The sequence below is a fragment of the Panthera leo genome, chromosome D2, assembly GCF_018350215.1.
Source record: "Panthera leo isolate Ple1 chromosome D2, P.leo_Ple1_pat1.1, whole genome shotgun sequence".
Taxonomy (NCBI): domain Eukaryota; kingdom Metazoa; phylum Chordata; class Mammalia; order Carnivora; family Felidae; genus Panthera; species Panthera leo.
In genome coordinates this window covers 68,973,500-68,989,996 of record NC_056689.1, presented here as the reverse complement: position 1 = coordinate 68,989,996, position 16,497 = coordinate 68,973,500, and the positions used below count along the sequence as shown (strand labels likewise).

The 16,497-nt window shown below is 43.7% G+C and overlaps 1 protein-coding gene across 5 annotated transcripts in view; it reads right to left on the bottom strand.

The window, feature by feature from the left end:
* The window catches only part of ACSL5 (acyl-CoA synthetase long chain family member 5), a 44,659-nt gene that overhangs the window by 12,119 nt on the left and 16,043 nt on the right, over positions 1–16,497 (bottom strand). For 4 of the 5 annotated variants that reach the window (XM_042908581.1, XM_042908578.1, XM_042908577.1 and 1 more), the window contains exons 2-9: positions 13,226–13,410; positions 9,525–9,630; positions 4,722–4,786; positions 4,505–4,606; positions 2,776–2,875; positions 1,601–1,779; positions 873–905; positions 733–784 (exon numbers count right to left, since the gene is read on the bottom strand). In XM_042908581.1, coding sequence (XP_042764515.1) covers positions 733–784; positions 873–905; positions 1,601–1,779; positions 2,776–2,875; positions 4,505–4,606; positions 4,722–4,786; positions 9,525–9,630; positions 13,226–13,381 — 793 coding nt within the window. In that variant the 5' untranslated portion in view covers positions 13,382–13,410. Of the gene's footprint in view, positions 1–732; positions 785–872; positions 906–1,600; positions 1,780–2,775; positions 2,876–4,504; positions 4,607–4,721; positions 4,787–9,524; positions 9,631–13,225; positions 13,411–14,153; positions 14,312–16,497 lie in introns of those variants that run through there. The other variant, XM_042908580.1, reaches the window with a different exon arrangement.

Genomic DNA, 16,497 nt, shown 5'->3' with positions numbered 1-16,497 from the left:
ATAGGACATGGAAAAAAAGACCCTTTAAATAACTAACAGGTAGCCTTTGGTTGTGAAATAAGAAGCTGCATTCAAACGGTTCTGTTCCAGAGAGTCAAGAGCTTCTCTGGTCACTGTGTCTTTTTTATGAATGGTATAGGACTCCGTTTATGAATGATTAATGCACCCAGAGACACTACTGCTGACAACATTGCTAGACTTCTACTACCACAGAGGGTACAGCCACAATCTCACATTGCAACAGTCGAAAATAAAACTCCAAGTGACCCCCCCCCCCAACCTTGCACTGTTTTCATGTTTAAGACTTCAGACCTAACTATATTTCCTAACTATCACATTACAAACTGGCACATGGGGCCATATCTAAATCTACTCGGAGTTATAACAGATAAGTAGCTTCAGGGGTAGGGATGGGCACACACTGATCTGTGTAGAACTGTCCCTGAGTCACCTTGATTGAAACCATTCTGGTGGGTCAAGTTGAGAGAGTGGTGGTTGGGGAAGAAAATTGACTCTGATGCCATCTGTATGGTTCCTGAAGTCCATAGCATGGAAAAACCTCCCCATGTGTTCCATGAAGTTTACTTGCTTATACTTACATTTTTCCACGTGGGCATCCATACTCAAAACTTGTATGACCCTAAGGATAGGGTATATTTACCAGACCAGTGGTGATTCACACTATGTTTTTGGCTGAGCAGAGGCCTCTGGGACAGCTTCATGGGCACTGACCTGTGGTCCCACTGGTGAAGCAGATGATACTCAGGTCTTCTGGTCTAGGGGGCTAAAGGAGGAAGCACAAAGGATTAATCTACCAAGAGCTTTGGGAGTTGAATATGGCAAGACTCAATTTTGGGCAGAAGAAAACTTACCATAGGTTTTCTGAAGTTCTCTTTGCCTAGATTCTACGTGAACAGAAAGCCAAGAAAGGAAGTCATCGGTTAAGATGGACAGACTTATGACAAACACAGCCCTCTCTTTCCTTTTCCATGTAAACACCTCCCTTTTCTGTGGGAATCAAAGCAATGCTCTAACCCAGATCAGGCCTAGAAGCCAATATTCAGGCAGGGAAGAACATAAGGTTTCCCTAGAATACCAGCCTCAAGCAGGCAGATTTCAGATGTCCAAACTTCCCATTGTATTCTTGCGGTCCAGTCATCTAGGACCATTACTAAATCTTTCTGAATAATAGGAATAGTTGACATTTCAGGGCTCACTATATACCAGTCGCTGTCCTGAACACTTTATATAGATTGACTCATTTAACACTTTACAACTCCTCTGTGAGTTAGGGACTATTTCATCCTTATTTGACAGAGGGGAAAAGGGAGATGTGGAGAAACTTGCCTAAGGTCACCTGACTAATAGATGTGGAGCTGGAATATGAACCCTGTAACCTGACTCCAGGACCCACATCCTTAACTACCACTGACCTCAGTATTCATAAATCCTCCACTTAGAAGACTGTGCCCATTGACCACAGACCTTTCTTCTCCTCTGGCATGGCTTCTGAATTGTTTTAGAGAAATAATTCTCAAACTTCACGGCATGAGTCTCATTTACTCCTCTTAAAGCTATTATTTGAATTTAAAGCCCATACCTCAGCATCAAACAGCAATAAGATCTCAACTCCATTTTTCTCTCCTCTTTCCTTTAGGTCATCCTCAAAGGGATCCATGAGGATGATCAATTTCAGGCCTGGGGTGAGGCCCTTCTTCACATTCTCTATCAGGAGAGATGCCTTTTGGGGAGTGTCACAGATCACCGCAGAGATATTAGCTGGAAGCAGAAACAGAGCCAGAGGTCACCTTCATGGTACCTGCTAGGTACCTGATTGCCTTGCAACAAGGAAGAGATTTTTGAAAATTTCAAAGCTAGTGGGTACCCAAAGGAGATTATGTCTGCAAATCAGATTTATAATGCAGAAAACCTGAAACATTCCATCGATAATAAACGAGCTTAATTGAAACAGAAGCACCTAGTTTTCATGCATGCTACCAACACAGTTTACAGTTTCTAGAGTCATGTAATTCTTTCTGCTTAAGAATACAGACAACAAACATGGATCACTTAGGTGTGGTCCTGTCACTGTGTTTTATTTTGGGGAGGGAAGTAGGGAGTAGAAGAGAAAAGGGACAAATGGGATTTCAGCAGACAAACATTTTATGATTCTAAATGTTAGCATTTGCTGTGATAGTTGTTTGTAAAAATAAAAAAACGACAACAACTGCTGATTATGTTTATAGTTTAAATGGGTCTACTCACTCAACCTACTAGTTCTGGGACAGAAGGTAAGATCTTGGATATGGGAAAGAGCTGTTACTTGACCTTTGAGCTTGTACTTATTTCTCTAACCATGGTAATCTTTTTCTACAAATTCACCATGGACATTGGTGCATGCTGGCTAACTGTACTGACTTGGATTTACAATGATAGGAAATGAGATCAGAAGTTCCATAGTGATTTAGTCGATTAAATGACTTAGTCACTCACTCGATGACCTTTTATCCAGTGTGGCCAAAGTAAGGCATCTTATCTCTAAACTATACTGTCACACCGTGCCACCTTGAACATTTTATTGAACTTTCTATCTGTACATATCCCTGCTTGTGCTTTTGGTAACTTCCTTGTAAATTATAGCCTCGGTACTACAGGACAGGAAAGACTTGAGCAAATTCTGGCCATAGCATTCCAAGTCTGTTAACCAAAGCAGATATTGAGGAATCACTCAGCATGAACACAGAATCAAGTTATAATTTAATAGCAAAGCTTTACCCTTGTTGACAATGTATATGATGGCGTCTGCTCCCAAGGTATCATACAGGGGGACGGCTACCATGGAGTATGTGTAACAAGCCAACTCAGAGATGATCCACTGTATGGAGAAAAGCTCCAGTAAGAACTAGAGAACGCTTTGAAAGGGAAGAGTATTACTTCAGTCATTCAGCCCACAAATGCTTGTTTGAGGCCTTCGTGTTGAAAGAAATCACGTGGGGCCCTAGAGGCTTCCATTGCTAATGCTGTAGAGTACAGCTAAATAAAGGAGATAAGCTAGGCGCGGAGACGACTACTACACAAAGGACCAAAATCCAAAGGTAGAAGTGCAGTAAGTTCTATCCATAAGAGGTACAGAAAGCATTCGTTTTAAGGAATTTAAAGGAAGGAGAGATCACTTTTGGGGTGGCGTAAAGGCCATCTGGGACTACTTTGGGGAAAGTGATGGAAATGGGGCAGGGCTTTGAAGGACTGGTAAGATTTGACTATGGAGGTGGAGGCAGAGCAGGCATTCAGGGAAGAAGGAAGTGGATGAACAAAGATAGGATAGCACAACATCACTGTATATACATCAAGAAGCGTGACGGTTAATACAAAATGAATTGGAAAGGTGGGTCAGCATCTGCGAGTGGTGGGCCTTAAATGTCAGTCTAGGTGTTACGGACTGAGTTGTGTCCACCCCCCAACCCCCCTGAAAATCATGTTGAAACCCTAACACCCAATGTGACTGCTTTGGGAGATAGGGCCTTTCAAGAGGTAATAAATAAGGTCCTAAGGGTGGAACTCTGATCCGATATGACTGGTGTCCTTAAAAGAAGAAGAAGAGGCACCAAGGGTAACAGAAGAGGCCACATGAGGACTCATTTTGAAGGCAGCCATCTGCAAGCCAAGAAGAGAAGCCTCAGTAGAAACCAAACATGCTGACACCTTGGTCTTGGACTTTCAGCCTCCAGAACCATGAGAAAATAAAGTTCTATTGTTAAGCCACCCAGTCTGTGATATTTTGTTGTGGTTGCACAAGCGGACTAATATCCCAGGTTTGGCATTAAGTTCCTAAATTAGAGTCAAGGATATCCCTTCCTATCGAGGCTGGGTGTAACAAAGTGGAGTGTGTAGATTCACCCAAAAGTGCAGCCAGTGCCCTCTCAGCTTTTAGGTTAAGCAACTGGCTCTAGTAAGCATAGGACTTCCAACTATTCTGAAGCATACAAAGGCTTTCTCTGAAGATACTGGCCTAATGACTTAACTAAAGCTTGAGTCCAATCATCTTAATGTCTACGTCTTCTTTCAACTCACTATATAAAGATGGTTATAGCCACTCTCAGTAGCAATGGGTACCTTGTTTGACAAGTTCAAGTACAACATGAATGTTCCAATTCTAATACAAACACCTCCCCTCCTTTCTACAATGTCCACAAGCTCTTATTTGCCAGCTCCCCACAGCGTCCTTACTTTCTCCTCATTTGGCAGAGACTGACTTAAAGTGAATCATAATGGGCTAGGAAATAAGAGAAATCCAGTTACCAACTTAGATCATTAGACATTCAACCAGGGATTAAGGAGGCTCTGAGCTGTAACTCTTTACACTGGAACAATATTTAAAGAGTAGGAGGTCTTTAAATAGTTTTGGTAAGTCATCAGCAAGTATAAAAGTATTGGTTTCAGGGTGGGGTTTAAGTCTTTAGACCTAGCCCTGACTCATTTCTGGAGTTAACTTCAACATGGTTACCTCTGGCCTATTCTGAGCAAAGATGCCAATGAATTGGTCTGTTGATGGCCCATATCCTTTATGCAAGAGACAGGAGCCCAGGTATTCTGCTCGATCAGACACCTACAAGACGGGGGTGGGGGTGGGGGCAAAAAAAAAAAAAAAAAAGCAGTCAAGAGACCAAAGTAGCTCAGAATACCACAGTAAGAATCTATCCAATACCATGGGCATGACTTACCTGCTTGTAAGACAGCCATCTGTAGGGCTGGTTTGGTTTTCTATATCCCAAGCAAGGCCCATTATCTAAAAACATAACATTAAAAGAAAATCAGTCCATCTGCAAATCCTTTGGACCAGAGAAGATAGCAGGAGATTAGGAAGAGACAAGACACAAAGGAGGAGAAATCCAGTATGAATGTGAGCTACTCTTGTGAAGGAAATTCAAAGGCAGTAAGTACTCAGTTCTCAAAGGCAGAAAGAGTTTTTACAAACTACATTAGAAATATTTAGAAAGTGCATTTGGAACTACATTTGAAACATTTAGGAAATGTTTTCAAACATTCAGGGTGTTTCGGTGTTGGAATATGTGACCCTTATTGGAACAGACATTTGAAGAAAACTGGCAGGATGGACAACCCATATGATGTGAATAAGTAAAATCCCACAAGAAACACAAAGAACCTATATTGGATAATCTTGGATTGAGCTTCCTTATAATAAGAGAAATGTATGCTCATAAAAAATATGTAAAAAATCAAAATATGAGCTGTCAATGATTCCATCACCTAAACACCATTATCATTATCAAATATCAAATTATCAAACACAAATATCATTAACACTGATCTTTATTTTCATAGTTCCTTTGTATAATTTTACAGGGTTATGTTCATTCCACATATACACTTTGGATCCTGCTTCCTTCTCCCATCTGATTTAAAAATTCCCATGTTGTCATGTCTTCTCTATAGAGATTTCAGTGGCCTTTTATGACCATCCGATGAAGGGTTCTACTGCAGTTGAATTTATCTCAGTATGAGTATTTAGGTTGTTTCCAAATTTGACACCTTAAATAATGCTATAATAAATACTCTCAAATCCTAATTTCAAGTTTAGGACATTTTCTTGGAGTCTCTGAAATGAAATAACTTGGCTGGGGAGGGCTTGGGGGTTGTGGCGGTCAGTGGAGCTCTGCTGCACGAAGCAGTTGTGACAATTGGCTTTTCTCCCACCAGCGACATATCAAGTAGTAGACACTAAATAGTATCTTTTTATCATACTTCTGGTTTGATAGGCTTAAAAAGTACTTCCGTCTAAGTTTCTTTAACAGCTATTCAGGTGGGACCTTTCCCCTCATTTCATTTACTCTCTTGAATCACCTGTTGATGTACTTAGCCTGTTTATAGAATGTCTTCTGAGATACTGAGACTCATAAGGAACCACAGTGACATATGTGCACTTGTGCACACACAGTTGCACACCTGTACACACGCACACATACGTTCACCTTTTATTTTTTTTTTTTAATTTTTTTAATATTTATTTATTTTTGAGACAGAGAGAGACAGAGCATGAACAGGGGAGGGTCAGAGAGAGAGGGAGACAAAGAATCTGAAACAGGCTCCATGCTCTGAGCTGTCAGCACAGAGCCCGACGCGGGGCTTGAACTCACACACCGCGAGATCGTGACCTGAGCCGAAGTCGGACGCTTAACCGACTGAGCCACCCAGGCGCCCCGTCACCTTCGATATTTTTACAATTGTGGCGTACATTTGGCAAGAGAAGAATGAAGCTTCCTAATTGCTGAAGGTTGGGAGCTCCACTTGCTAGAAACAAACAGTAAATGCGGCTTTGAAAGTCACGGAAGTGGTGTTGTCCAGCTAGGGAGCAACGCTAACTAACGGAGAAGCCCCCTCATCCAAGCCAGAAATAGACAGAGTTATAAATAGAAAAGTGGAAGTGAAGGAAATTTTACCCAGAGGATCTAGCCAAATTGCTGGAGGAATTCGGATCTTGCCAAAAGGAAGCATTCTGAGACAGAGTTACTAAGAATTCAGAGGTAAATAAGTGAACTTCCAGCCTAAGTGACAGAAGGAAAGGGAAAGAAAGCCAGGAAGAGAGAACCACTCTGATTAAAGACATATTTAAAAAATGAATGAGGAGACTGTCCACGGGAAACATTGCTACTTTTTCCTTCTGCTGAAACAGCTGCACGAATGTGCAAGAAGTCAAGCCTGACACTAACTTTCCCGGAAGCCGGGCACGTGCTGGTCTGCAAGCTGCTCCCAGCCACTTCTCCATCCCGGAGAACGCACCTCCCATGGCCTACTGCTGGGATCCCTTGTATTAAAATCCTCACTAGTGATAGCTAGCACCGATGGCATGTGACTCTGGGCACATGGGTAACTATTGTTACCCCTAAGGCCCAAGGCATCATGAAGGACTGGGGCAGTTTCTTCAAGCCCACTCAGTAAGAGAATGGTGATAAATGTGGAAATGCCATTCTGCATCCCATCACTTCCCTAATGATGAACATTCTAGCAGAGGCCCACGGCCCAGGAACAAGTCAAATAATTGGCCCAAAGGGGCACCAACTGAAGCCTCATTAAACTCGGTGCCCTAATCAGCTTCAGCCTGATTAGCCGAAGTCCTGACCAGGCAACAGCCTCGCCTTTGATTAGCTTCGTCCCTCTATTCTAAGGTGCGGCCATCTATAAAGAGCCCACCGGTGAACAATTTCTTGGCCAAATTGCTGCCCTCAGCTAAGTAGAGTGGAAACTCTGGCTCCCAGAGCCCCTGGGAAGCTTTGTCAAAGATTCAGATTCTTGGGTCTCACTGTGTGGAATTCTGATCTGCTGCAATAGCGCAGAACTAGAGGAGAGTGTAAACACTCTCCATAGATGATTCGCAACAGAGACCATCTATTGGGTAGGCGTTAAAAGCATATGTTAGGGCTGATGTTTTCATCTCCACTTGGGACCAGACGTGTCATTTTCTGTTTCACGTGCCTGCTTCCACGAGAAACCCTTTTAACTTTATCTGCTTAGTTTTAATTTCGTATCAAAAAACATCTTCCTTTTTTTGAAAACTATGTAATGTTTCTTAATTTTGTTTTTGGGATAGACAGAGTGCGAGTGGGGGAGGGGCAGAGAGAGAGGGAGACACAGAATCCGAAGCAGGCTCCAGACTCCGAGCTGTCAGCACAGAGCCCGATGTGGGGCTCGAACTCGCAAACTGTGAGATCATGACCTGGGCCGAAGTTGGACGCTTAGCCGACTGAGCCACCCAGGCGCCCCTTGAAAAACCTCTTCTCAATGAAGTATCATACATGCCACTTATCATGTGCTAAATGGCTTGTTTCCAGTTACAATAACAACACAGTAAAGAAAACTCACTGAAGCAAATTTTGAAAAAGGGAAAGTTCTAGGGGCGCCTGGGTGGCTCCGTCAGTTGAGCGTCCAACTCTCGCTTTTGGTACAGGTCATGTTCGTGAGATGAAGCCCCGCTATCAGCACAGAGCCTCCTTGGGAATCTCTCTCTTTCTCTCTCTGCCCCTCCCCCCACCAAAAATAAATAAAGAAACTTAAAAAAAAAAAGAAAAAGAAACTTCCAAAGGAAAATCTTTTATGTTAGCCATATTGTATCTAAAGTTGCCAAAAAGTAAAGAAACTGATGGTTGGTTGGGGGTTTCTTTGTCATTTGCACGGAAGTCTAAATTAAGTGCTGACCTAGAGCCAGAAATAACCAAGTACAGTCCCCTTTGGAGACTTCAGAGAGAAGTTTGCTTTACAATAAGCCTTTCTTTGTCTGAAGGAGCAACTACTTTTATAAAACACTTAAGAGCTGACTGAAAATAGAACAATCTAGTCAAACGGTCAGATTTCAGAATCAGCTGCAACATTTTCTCGTTCCATCACCTTTGGAATGTCCCCGAACCTCTGACTTGCTGTTTCCTCATTTTTAAGAGTAGAGGCAATAATAACTACTCCTGAAGGTTTGGCTAGATGCGTGTAGTGCCTGCACGGTTTGCACCTGGCAGGAGTTGGCTGTTACATATTGCCACAGGTAAAAGGCAGAAGGGAAGAAGGGATAGGAAGTCACAGAGGCAAGGGCGCCTGGGTGGCTCAGTCAGTTAGGCATCCAACTTTGACTCAGGTCATGATCTTGTGGTTCATGAGTTCGAGCCTTGTTTCAGGCTCTGCGCTGACCGTGCAGAACCTGCTTGGGATTCTCTCTCTCTCTCTCTCTCTCTCTCTCTCTCTCTCTCTGTCTTCCCCTCCCCCACTTCTGTTCTCTCTTACTCCCTCAAAATAAATAAATAAAATTAAAAAAAAAAAAAGATGTCATACAGGCAAACCCATGTCTGGATAAAATGTCACCAAAGACTAAAGATGTAGGGAGAGCTATAAGCTGGTTGATTTTGGAAGGAAACTAGTGTGCCTCGCCTTGTGTTCAGTAATACAGATATAGGTAGTGAGCCTTGGTATGTACCAAATGAACCTGCCAAAGTGCATGTGGTGGTGTTTCTAAGGAGGTCCAAAAGATAATTGCCTTCTGCGATACTAAAGAGTAGTGGCATGGACCAGGATCGGGGTCAAGGACAAGGTAGATCGGGAGCCCTGGATGCCAATTCCGGCTCATATGCTGCATCTGTAAATTCAGGGAATTGCATTTACGAAAATCCCGTTTCTGAACAAATATAATGGACCCGCGAGCTAATCAAAATACTTCCCTCCACATTATTGTCAACTCTTTACCAACTTGCCGGGGAGGTCCTCTTTGTGTTAAGTAAGGAACAGATTCAGAGGCAAAGTGATTTTGCACAAGGTCACACAGCAGAAAGGGAAGAACTGGTTTTAAACTCAAGTCTGTCTGACACTGGTTCTCGCCCCCCCGTTCTGATGCTATGTCCCCTGCATTTTGTATGCCAGCATTCTACTCAGACTACCGTTGGGTTTAAGAAGGGAGACAGGGGAGAAGAGGTATACCACAAGACCACACGTTGGTCTTCTTGCAGTCAAGGTTAGACTTCCAGGCCTACCAGACACAGCAAGTCCTCTTTGGAAAGTTTCATACAGCGTCCTGGCATCTGAGAAGTAGTAATGCAAGTCATTGTCCTTCTGGCCAGCACCCTTCCGTGCTCCTCCCTAAAACACAAGACCAAGTTTAGGCCAAGCCTGAGTGTCTCCTACCCTTTCCAAACCACTATGGATTGAATTCTTCAATTCAACCATATATTATATATTCAACCATATATTATATATTCAACCATATATACTGAACATTGAGGTCCCAGGAATGGCCCCTTTATTATTGAATGAAGTTTTAAGTCTCAAAATAGTAGTATCTCCACATTATAGAAACCCAGTGAATGTCACAGTTACATTTTTGGCACTCTCCTTCAACCCGTCTAGACACACACACACACACACACACAGAGGAGACATAATACTATAATTTTATATTTAAAAAAAATCACACCAAGTTTAAACATCTGTCAAATGCATACTATGTTCCAGCACTGTGCAAATACTGCAGATGCAAAGTGAGTTAAGACAAAGTCACTATCCATCAGCATCTCATAAATGAGAGTCTACGGAGTGGAGGTGAAAAGGGAAAACATGCGACTATAATACTGTGATGTGCACACTGTAATACCAATGTACATTCTGGGAGATGAATAATGCTACCCACTCTGGGTTAAGTAGAAAGGTTGCAAAGAAATAATACTTAATAGAGACTTTGAAGATAAGTAAGCACTTACCAAAAAGTTTTTTTAATGTAATTTTATTCTTAGGGATTAGGTGTTTCTTAAAATTTTTTGTAATGTCTATTTATTTTTGAGAGAGAGACAGAGTGTGAGCAGGGGAGGGGCAGAGAGAGAGGGAGACACAGAATCCGAAGCAGGCTCCAGGCTCCGAGCTGTCAGCACAGAGCCCGATGCGGGGCTCAGATTCACAAGCCATGAGATCATGATCTGAGCTGAAGTTGGAGGCCCAGCAAACTGAGCCACCCAGATGCCCCTACCAAAAAGTTATAGTTTGGTAACTTTGGTAGAGGGGAGGAAAAGGAGAACAATTCAGAGTGAAGAAACGGTCTGGATAAAGACGCAGAGGTGAGAAGACACATTGCCAAGCCTGGTGGATAGCTAGAGAGCAAGGTGTTAAAGAGGGATGGTATTGGGGCGCCTGGGTGGCTCGGTCAATTAAGCGTCCGACTTCGGCTCAGGTCACGATCTCGTGGTCCGTGAGTTCGAGCCCCGCGTCAGGCTCTGTGCTGACAGCTCAGAGCCTGGAGCCTGTTTCAGATTCTGTGTCTCCCTCTCTCTGTGACCCTCCCCCGTTCATGCTCTGTCTCTCTCTCTCTCTCAAAAATAAATAAACGTTAAAAGAGGGATGGTATTGTGGCTGGGGATATGCCTAAAAATGTAAGTTACTGCCGAGAAAAGGGCCAAAAAAGTACAGGGGATAACACATGAGGTTATAACAAGAGATCTAACTTAGTCTAGAGCATCAGGGAAGATTTCCAGGAGATGGCACATAAAGTCAAAACGTCAACAACAAAGTTCCCTGTCTAGCAAAGGAAGATAGGATCTTAACTCTTTGTTTATAAGGAAGAAGGAAAGATGATTCAGACTCAACTTTTGGTAACTGGATGAGAAGAGATGCACTTAACTGAGAGCAGAAGGAGAAACAGGAAAATGTGTGTGTGTGTGTGTGTGCATAAGGGAGAAGATATGAAATATAGAGATTTGTTGAATTTGAGTGTCACTGAGATGGACTGGAACTGGGGAGATTTCAGAACTAGAAAGTCAGATTCAGGTGTCATAACCTTTTAGGTACAGGGGCGCTTGGGTGGCTCAGTCGGTTAAGCGTCTGACTTCGGCTCAGGTCACCATCTCACAGTCCGTGAGTTCGAGCCCCGCGTCAGGCTCTGTGCTGACAGCTCGGAGCCTGGAGCCTGCTTCAGATTCTGTGTCTCCCTCTCTTTCTCTGCCCCTCCCTGCTCATGCTCTGTCTCTGTCTCAAAAATAAATAAAAACATTTTTAAAAAATTTAAAAAAGTAACCTTTTAGGTACTCAAGTCGTGAACGAGGGATTTCCTCAGCTGGGGATTGGCAGACTATAATCTGGGGCCATATCTGGCTTGTCATCTGGTTTTACAAAAAAGGCTTATTGGAACACAGCATGCTCATTCATTTACATGCTGTCTGGTGATTTCATGTTACAGCAGCAGAGCTGAGTAGTTGTAACAGAGCCCGTGTGGCCTGCAGAGCCTAAACTACTCACCGTCCGTCCTTATAGAGCATGTTCACCAACCCTTGTGTTAGAGAAATCAAGAGATGGTGAGATGGAAACTCTAGACGAGGGGGAAGAAAGAAGCTAAGTGACAAAGACTGTCTTGCAATTAGGAAGAGATCTCACTGAAGGATATTATGAAAGACAAAAAGAGAAGTTTTAAGAAAGATGAATTCTCAAGTCAAGTGAGAGGAAGGCTGAAGGAGAAATCATTGAATGTTGAAGTTAGGTTATGCGTGAGCCAGAGGAGTTTGGGGGAGATGGTAGTAACAGGTGAGATCTCAGCGGGTCAATGGTCAGAAAAGGACATCGACAGGCTATTCTTAAAGAACTCTGGTGGAAAACGGGAGGATTGAAAGGAGGTGGTGATCTGAAGCTGCGGGATGAGCAGCATAGGAAGATGTCAACGAAGAATGTGCAGACATCCCAGGATAAAAGCGGGGTGGTGGAGAGTGGAGGCAGCTTGGAGGAGATTCTCGAGCAGAGGAAAGAAGTTCCTGAAACGATCAGAAGAGGTTAGCCTTATAAAGGAACAAAAATGCTTTCTTCTCTGAAAAGGAATGAATGTGAAAAATGAGGAAGAGAACATTCTGGGAGCTCTGCCTTTGCTCAGAGAGGTAGGAAGCTGTGTGACTTGCTGAAAGTTGGGGAATTGAGGCGAAAAGCCCTCTTCAGCTTCTGCCAGTTTTAAGAATGAATATGGACCCAAAGCCAGAATTTAACTTCAGGAAATAACCTCTTTACCATTCTCAGGTATTGGGTATCTCAATGACGGCTTTCTTCTGCCACCAACACCGGCTCTATCGCCTAGATAACAGGTCAGCAAAATTTTCCCGTAGAGGGCTACATAGTAAAAACTTGGGGCTTCGTGGTGCACATCTCTTTTTATTTGGTTAACATCTCTTAAAAGATGTAAAAACCATTCTTAGCTGGCTAGCTGCTCACATAAAGGTGGATTCTGCCCACGGGCTGTAGTTGACCAACCCTGATCCAGATTATTAGCATCCTAAAACCTAGCTGTGGTTTTATGGCTGTTACAAAAGAAAGTACGCCAGTAATAGAAGTTGAAATTTGTAGATTTTCTGGCGATGGTTAACCTAAAAGGCTTCCTTTCCAACGCTATACCTGATTCTCCTCCTGAGTTATGCCAAGGACTTGGATTACATTTTGCGCTTGATCAAACTAGAAAGAGGAGGGGCGCCCGGGTGGCTTGGTCAGTTAAGCGTCCGACTTCGGCTCAGGTCATGATTTCACGGTCCATGAGTTCGAGCCCCGCATCGGGCTCTGTGCTGACAGCTCAGAGCCTGGAGCCTGTTTCAGATTCTGTGTCTCCCTCTCTCTCTGCTCCTCCCCTGTTCATGCTCTGTCTTTCTCTGTCTCAAAAATAAATAAACGTTAAAAAAAAATTAAAAAAAAAAAAAAAGAAAGAGGATTGGTCAGTTACCTCGATTCCCACCGACTGGTTGTTCAAATCCACAGGAGGGAGGACTGGCTGCGGTCTGTTGATCAGCCACAGGAAGATGGCAGTTCCTAAGGTCAGGATGCAGATGAGTGCCGGAGTTGGAAGTGGAGAAAACAAGAAGTTAAAGATAAAAAGCATCTTTGTGAATAGCAGCAGGAAATTCAGGCCTTAAAAAAAAAAAAAGAAAAGAAAGAAGAAAGAAAAAGTTAGAGGAAATGGCCATATATATATTTTTTTACTCGATAGTTGCGTTTACAAAAGGACGCACACACATACACGCGTGCACTCGCGCACTTCTAACCCTCCAACAAACCAGGGTTGGACTTCTCTCGGGACAGAATTTCTCTTACCGTTTACTTCAGCAAAGTTGAAAATAATACAGTACATTCTCTACCCCCCCCCCCCACCCCGCCTGGCCACAACTTGACTATCCTCCCACAAGGCAGAAAGGATTAAAGGAAACAGGTTAATCATTTCCTAGACAATTTTGCAAAATGATTGCCTTTTTGTTTTTTGGCCCAACAGGGCCTAGAAGAGCCTTTCTGGATCCAAACTAAGCTGGTTGTCAGAGGAGGGCACCCTGGAGAGCTTCTCCTGCCCAGTCAGACCAAGGGTCAGGAAGGACTCTTCTGGCTGGATTTTTCTAGTACAAAACAAACAGAACAGGGAACCTCTGTAGAGGTGACAGAGCAGATTTTAAAAATCAAGCTTTCTGCATGAATGACATTTCCTGCTGACCAGCTACACCTTGCTCATTGCTTTCTTTCTTGAAGCATCGGGAGAGTCTCAGGGATCAACAGCATCTCAGCTTGCTGTGTCCAATGTCCTTTCCTCCAGGAAGCCTTGGAGAAACCATTTTTACTGGAGGCAATGTCAGCCAGGTACATGGAAAAGGTGCTGGAAAATGCACCTGATGCATGGTAGCAAGTGAGCACTGAAGATTGAGGCCAGGAGGAGATCTCAGGGAACTGAAAGCAGCAAAACTTTTTCCCCAACCCAGCTTTTCTTGTAGCTTCTAGCGATGTCTGGCTTCAAACTGCTCTAGTAGAAGGAGCTAGTGTTTGGGCAAGTCCTAGGAATTTACTCTGGCTAAGGCCATCTCTCCCATCTCTTGCCTCACAGCTTTCAGACTGGATTGTTTGCGAAAATCGTGGAATTTAATCCAACCAATGTCATGACATAGCATTTTACAGATAAGCAAATCGGAGCTCCCAAGGGTAAAGTGACTTGTCCAAGTTCACTCAGCATTTCCTGCTGCCGCTTCCCCATCAAAATCTGCAAAACCCCTCTTTCATCCCGAGTCTAGCTTTGGAGTTCAAAGAGACTGAATCTGGCTGGAACCGTAGAGGTGACGGCAAAGGAACATCTGAGTGTTCTCAAGAACACAAATTCTGAATTGCCTTTACTGTCACCTCTAAGATTCAACGGATAAAGAAGAGGTGGTTTATATATACAATGGAATACTACTTGGCAATGAGAAATAATGAAATCATGCCATTGCAGCAACGTGGATGGAACTAGAAGGTATCATGCTGAGTGAAATAAGTCCGTCAGAGAAGGACAGATATCATATGTTTTCACTCATATGTGGATCTTGAGAAACTTAACAGAAGACCACGGGGGAAGGGAAAGGGAAAAAATAGTTACAAACAGAGAGGGAGGCAAACCATGAAAGACTCTTAAATACAGAGAACAAACTGAGGATTGACGGTGGGGGGGCGGGGGGGTGGAAGAGAGGGGAAAGTGGGTGATGGGCATTGAGGAGGGTACTTGTTGGGATGAGCACTGGGTGTTGTATGTAAGCCAATTTGACAATAAATTCTATTAAAAAAAAAGTTTACTGCAGTGCCTTATGGAATAGTATCTCAGAGATGAGACCAAACATTCCCACTTTAAAATTGAGAGAACAAAGCAAGCCTGAGAGAACAAGTTTTATCAGATAAAGATCATAGTTGCCCTGAGAACTCTGAGAACTTTGGGGCTGCTGCCATTAGCTGGAATCTGGAACTTTCTCCCTCCACCCCAGCAAAGGCTAACCGAGCTCAGGAATTGTGTGTGGGAGCAGGCATGGTCACAAGAATGCTTCAGCCATTTTAGCATTTTTCTGCTCCCTGATTGGCTATTACCTGAATTTGGAGCAGTCCCTTTTCCATTTTATGGAGGAAAACTGACCTTCCAGAGACTGGGATGACTGTCCCCAACTCCTTGGTGTCTTCCACATTGTGTTTAGGGGAAGAAAAAGATGACAAAACAAAAACAAAGGCAAGGCCCCACAGGTGCTAGGTCACATAAGGACTGGGGGTGTTACCTACTGTGACCGCCTGCCAGGATTGTGAGAGCTGGGATTTTTAGAATCCAGCCTGTCCTGGACTTGTGAAGTGGCACGAGCCAGCCACCCCAGGCGGGGAGGCGGGCCGCCCCAGGGAAAATTATGAAACTGACAAAGCAGGTAGCAGAGCTGAAGCGAGGAGAGACCTGCTCTGTGCTCACCCATCCTGCCACCGCCAGCCCGGTTCCTGAGCTTGGGGACACTGCCACAAGCCTAGTATCTTCTGATCTGGGATTCTCTCCTCTGTCCTAATCTCACCTTCAAATTAAGAGATTCTTACCTTCACTCTCCTTCTCACCTATGAGAACAGCCTGTCACACTGAGGACTTTTGCTCCCTTCTTGCAGACGGCAGATTTACATTTTAACAAGCGATTTTGCAAACTTTGTCTTCAAAAGAAGGGCTAGAGGTGAAATTTCTGTGGCAGGTGGCAGCCAGGGATGCGGGGAGGAGAGTGGTCAAAGAGTTGGGCAGATAGCACAGAGAGAGGCAAGGAGAGAGACAGAACCCGTGAGCAGAGCAAAGTCAGCACCTGCTGTCGACCCGGGCTGGTTGTTACCACACGGTAATGTGAACCCACGATCACGAGATCATCAGATTTTGTGCTCCCTAGAAAACCTAACACACTGGATTTTTACGAATCCTCAGTTTTAACTACAGGCCCAAGCAGTAAGAGTCTGGTATGGGATGAACAAAAAGACATCTGGATTAATCTGGACCATGGTCTGTCAATTCTTAAGCCTTCCTTTCAGACATACTGAAGTTACACAGCCCATGGATGTGATGAGACTGGCCACTTGGATACAAACAAGGGAGATACTTATGAAAGCCAAGCCCACAGCTTCAGGAGAATGAAGTACCTTGCTTGCATTGGCAAGGGATTTTATTTGGAGAAGTCACTGAGAGATATATCTGTTTGTCAAGTG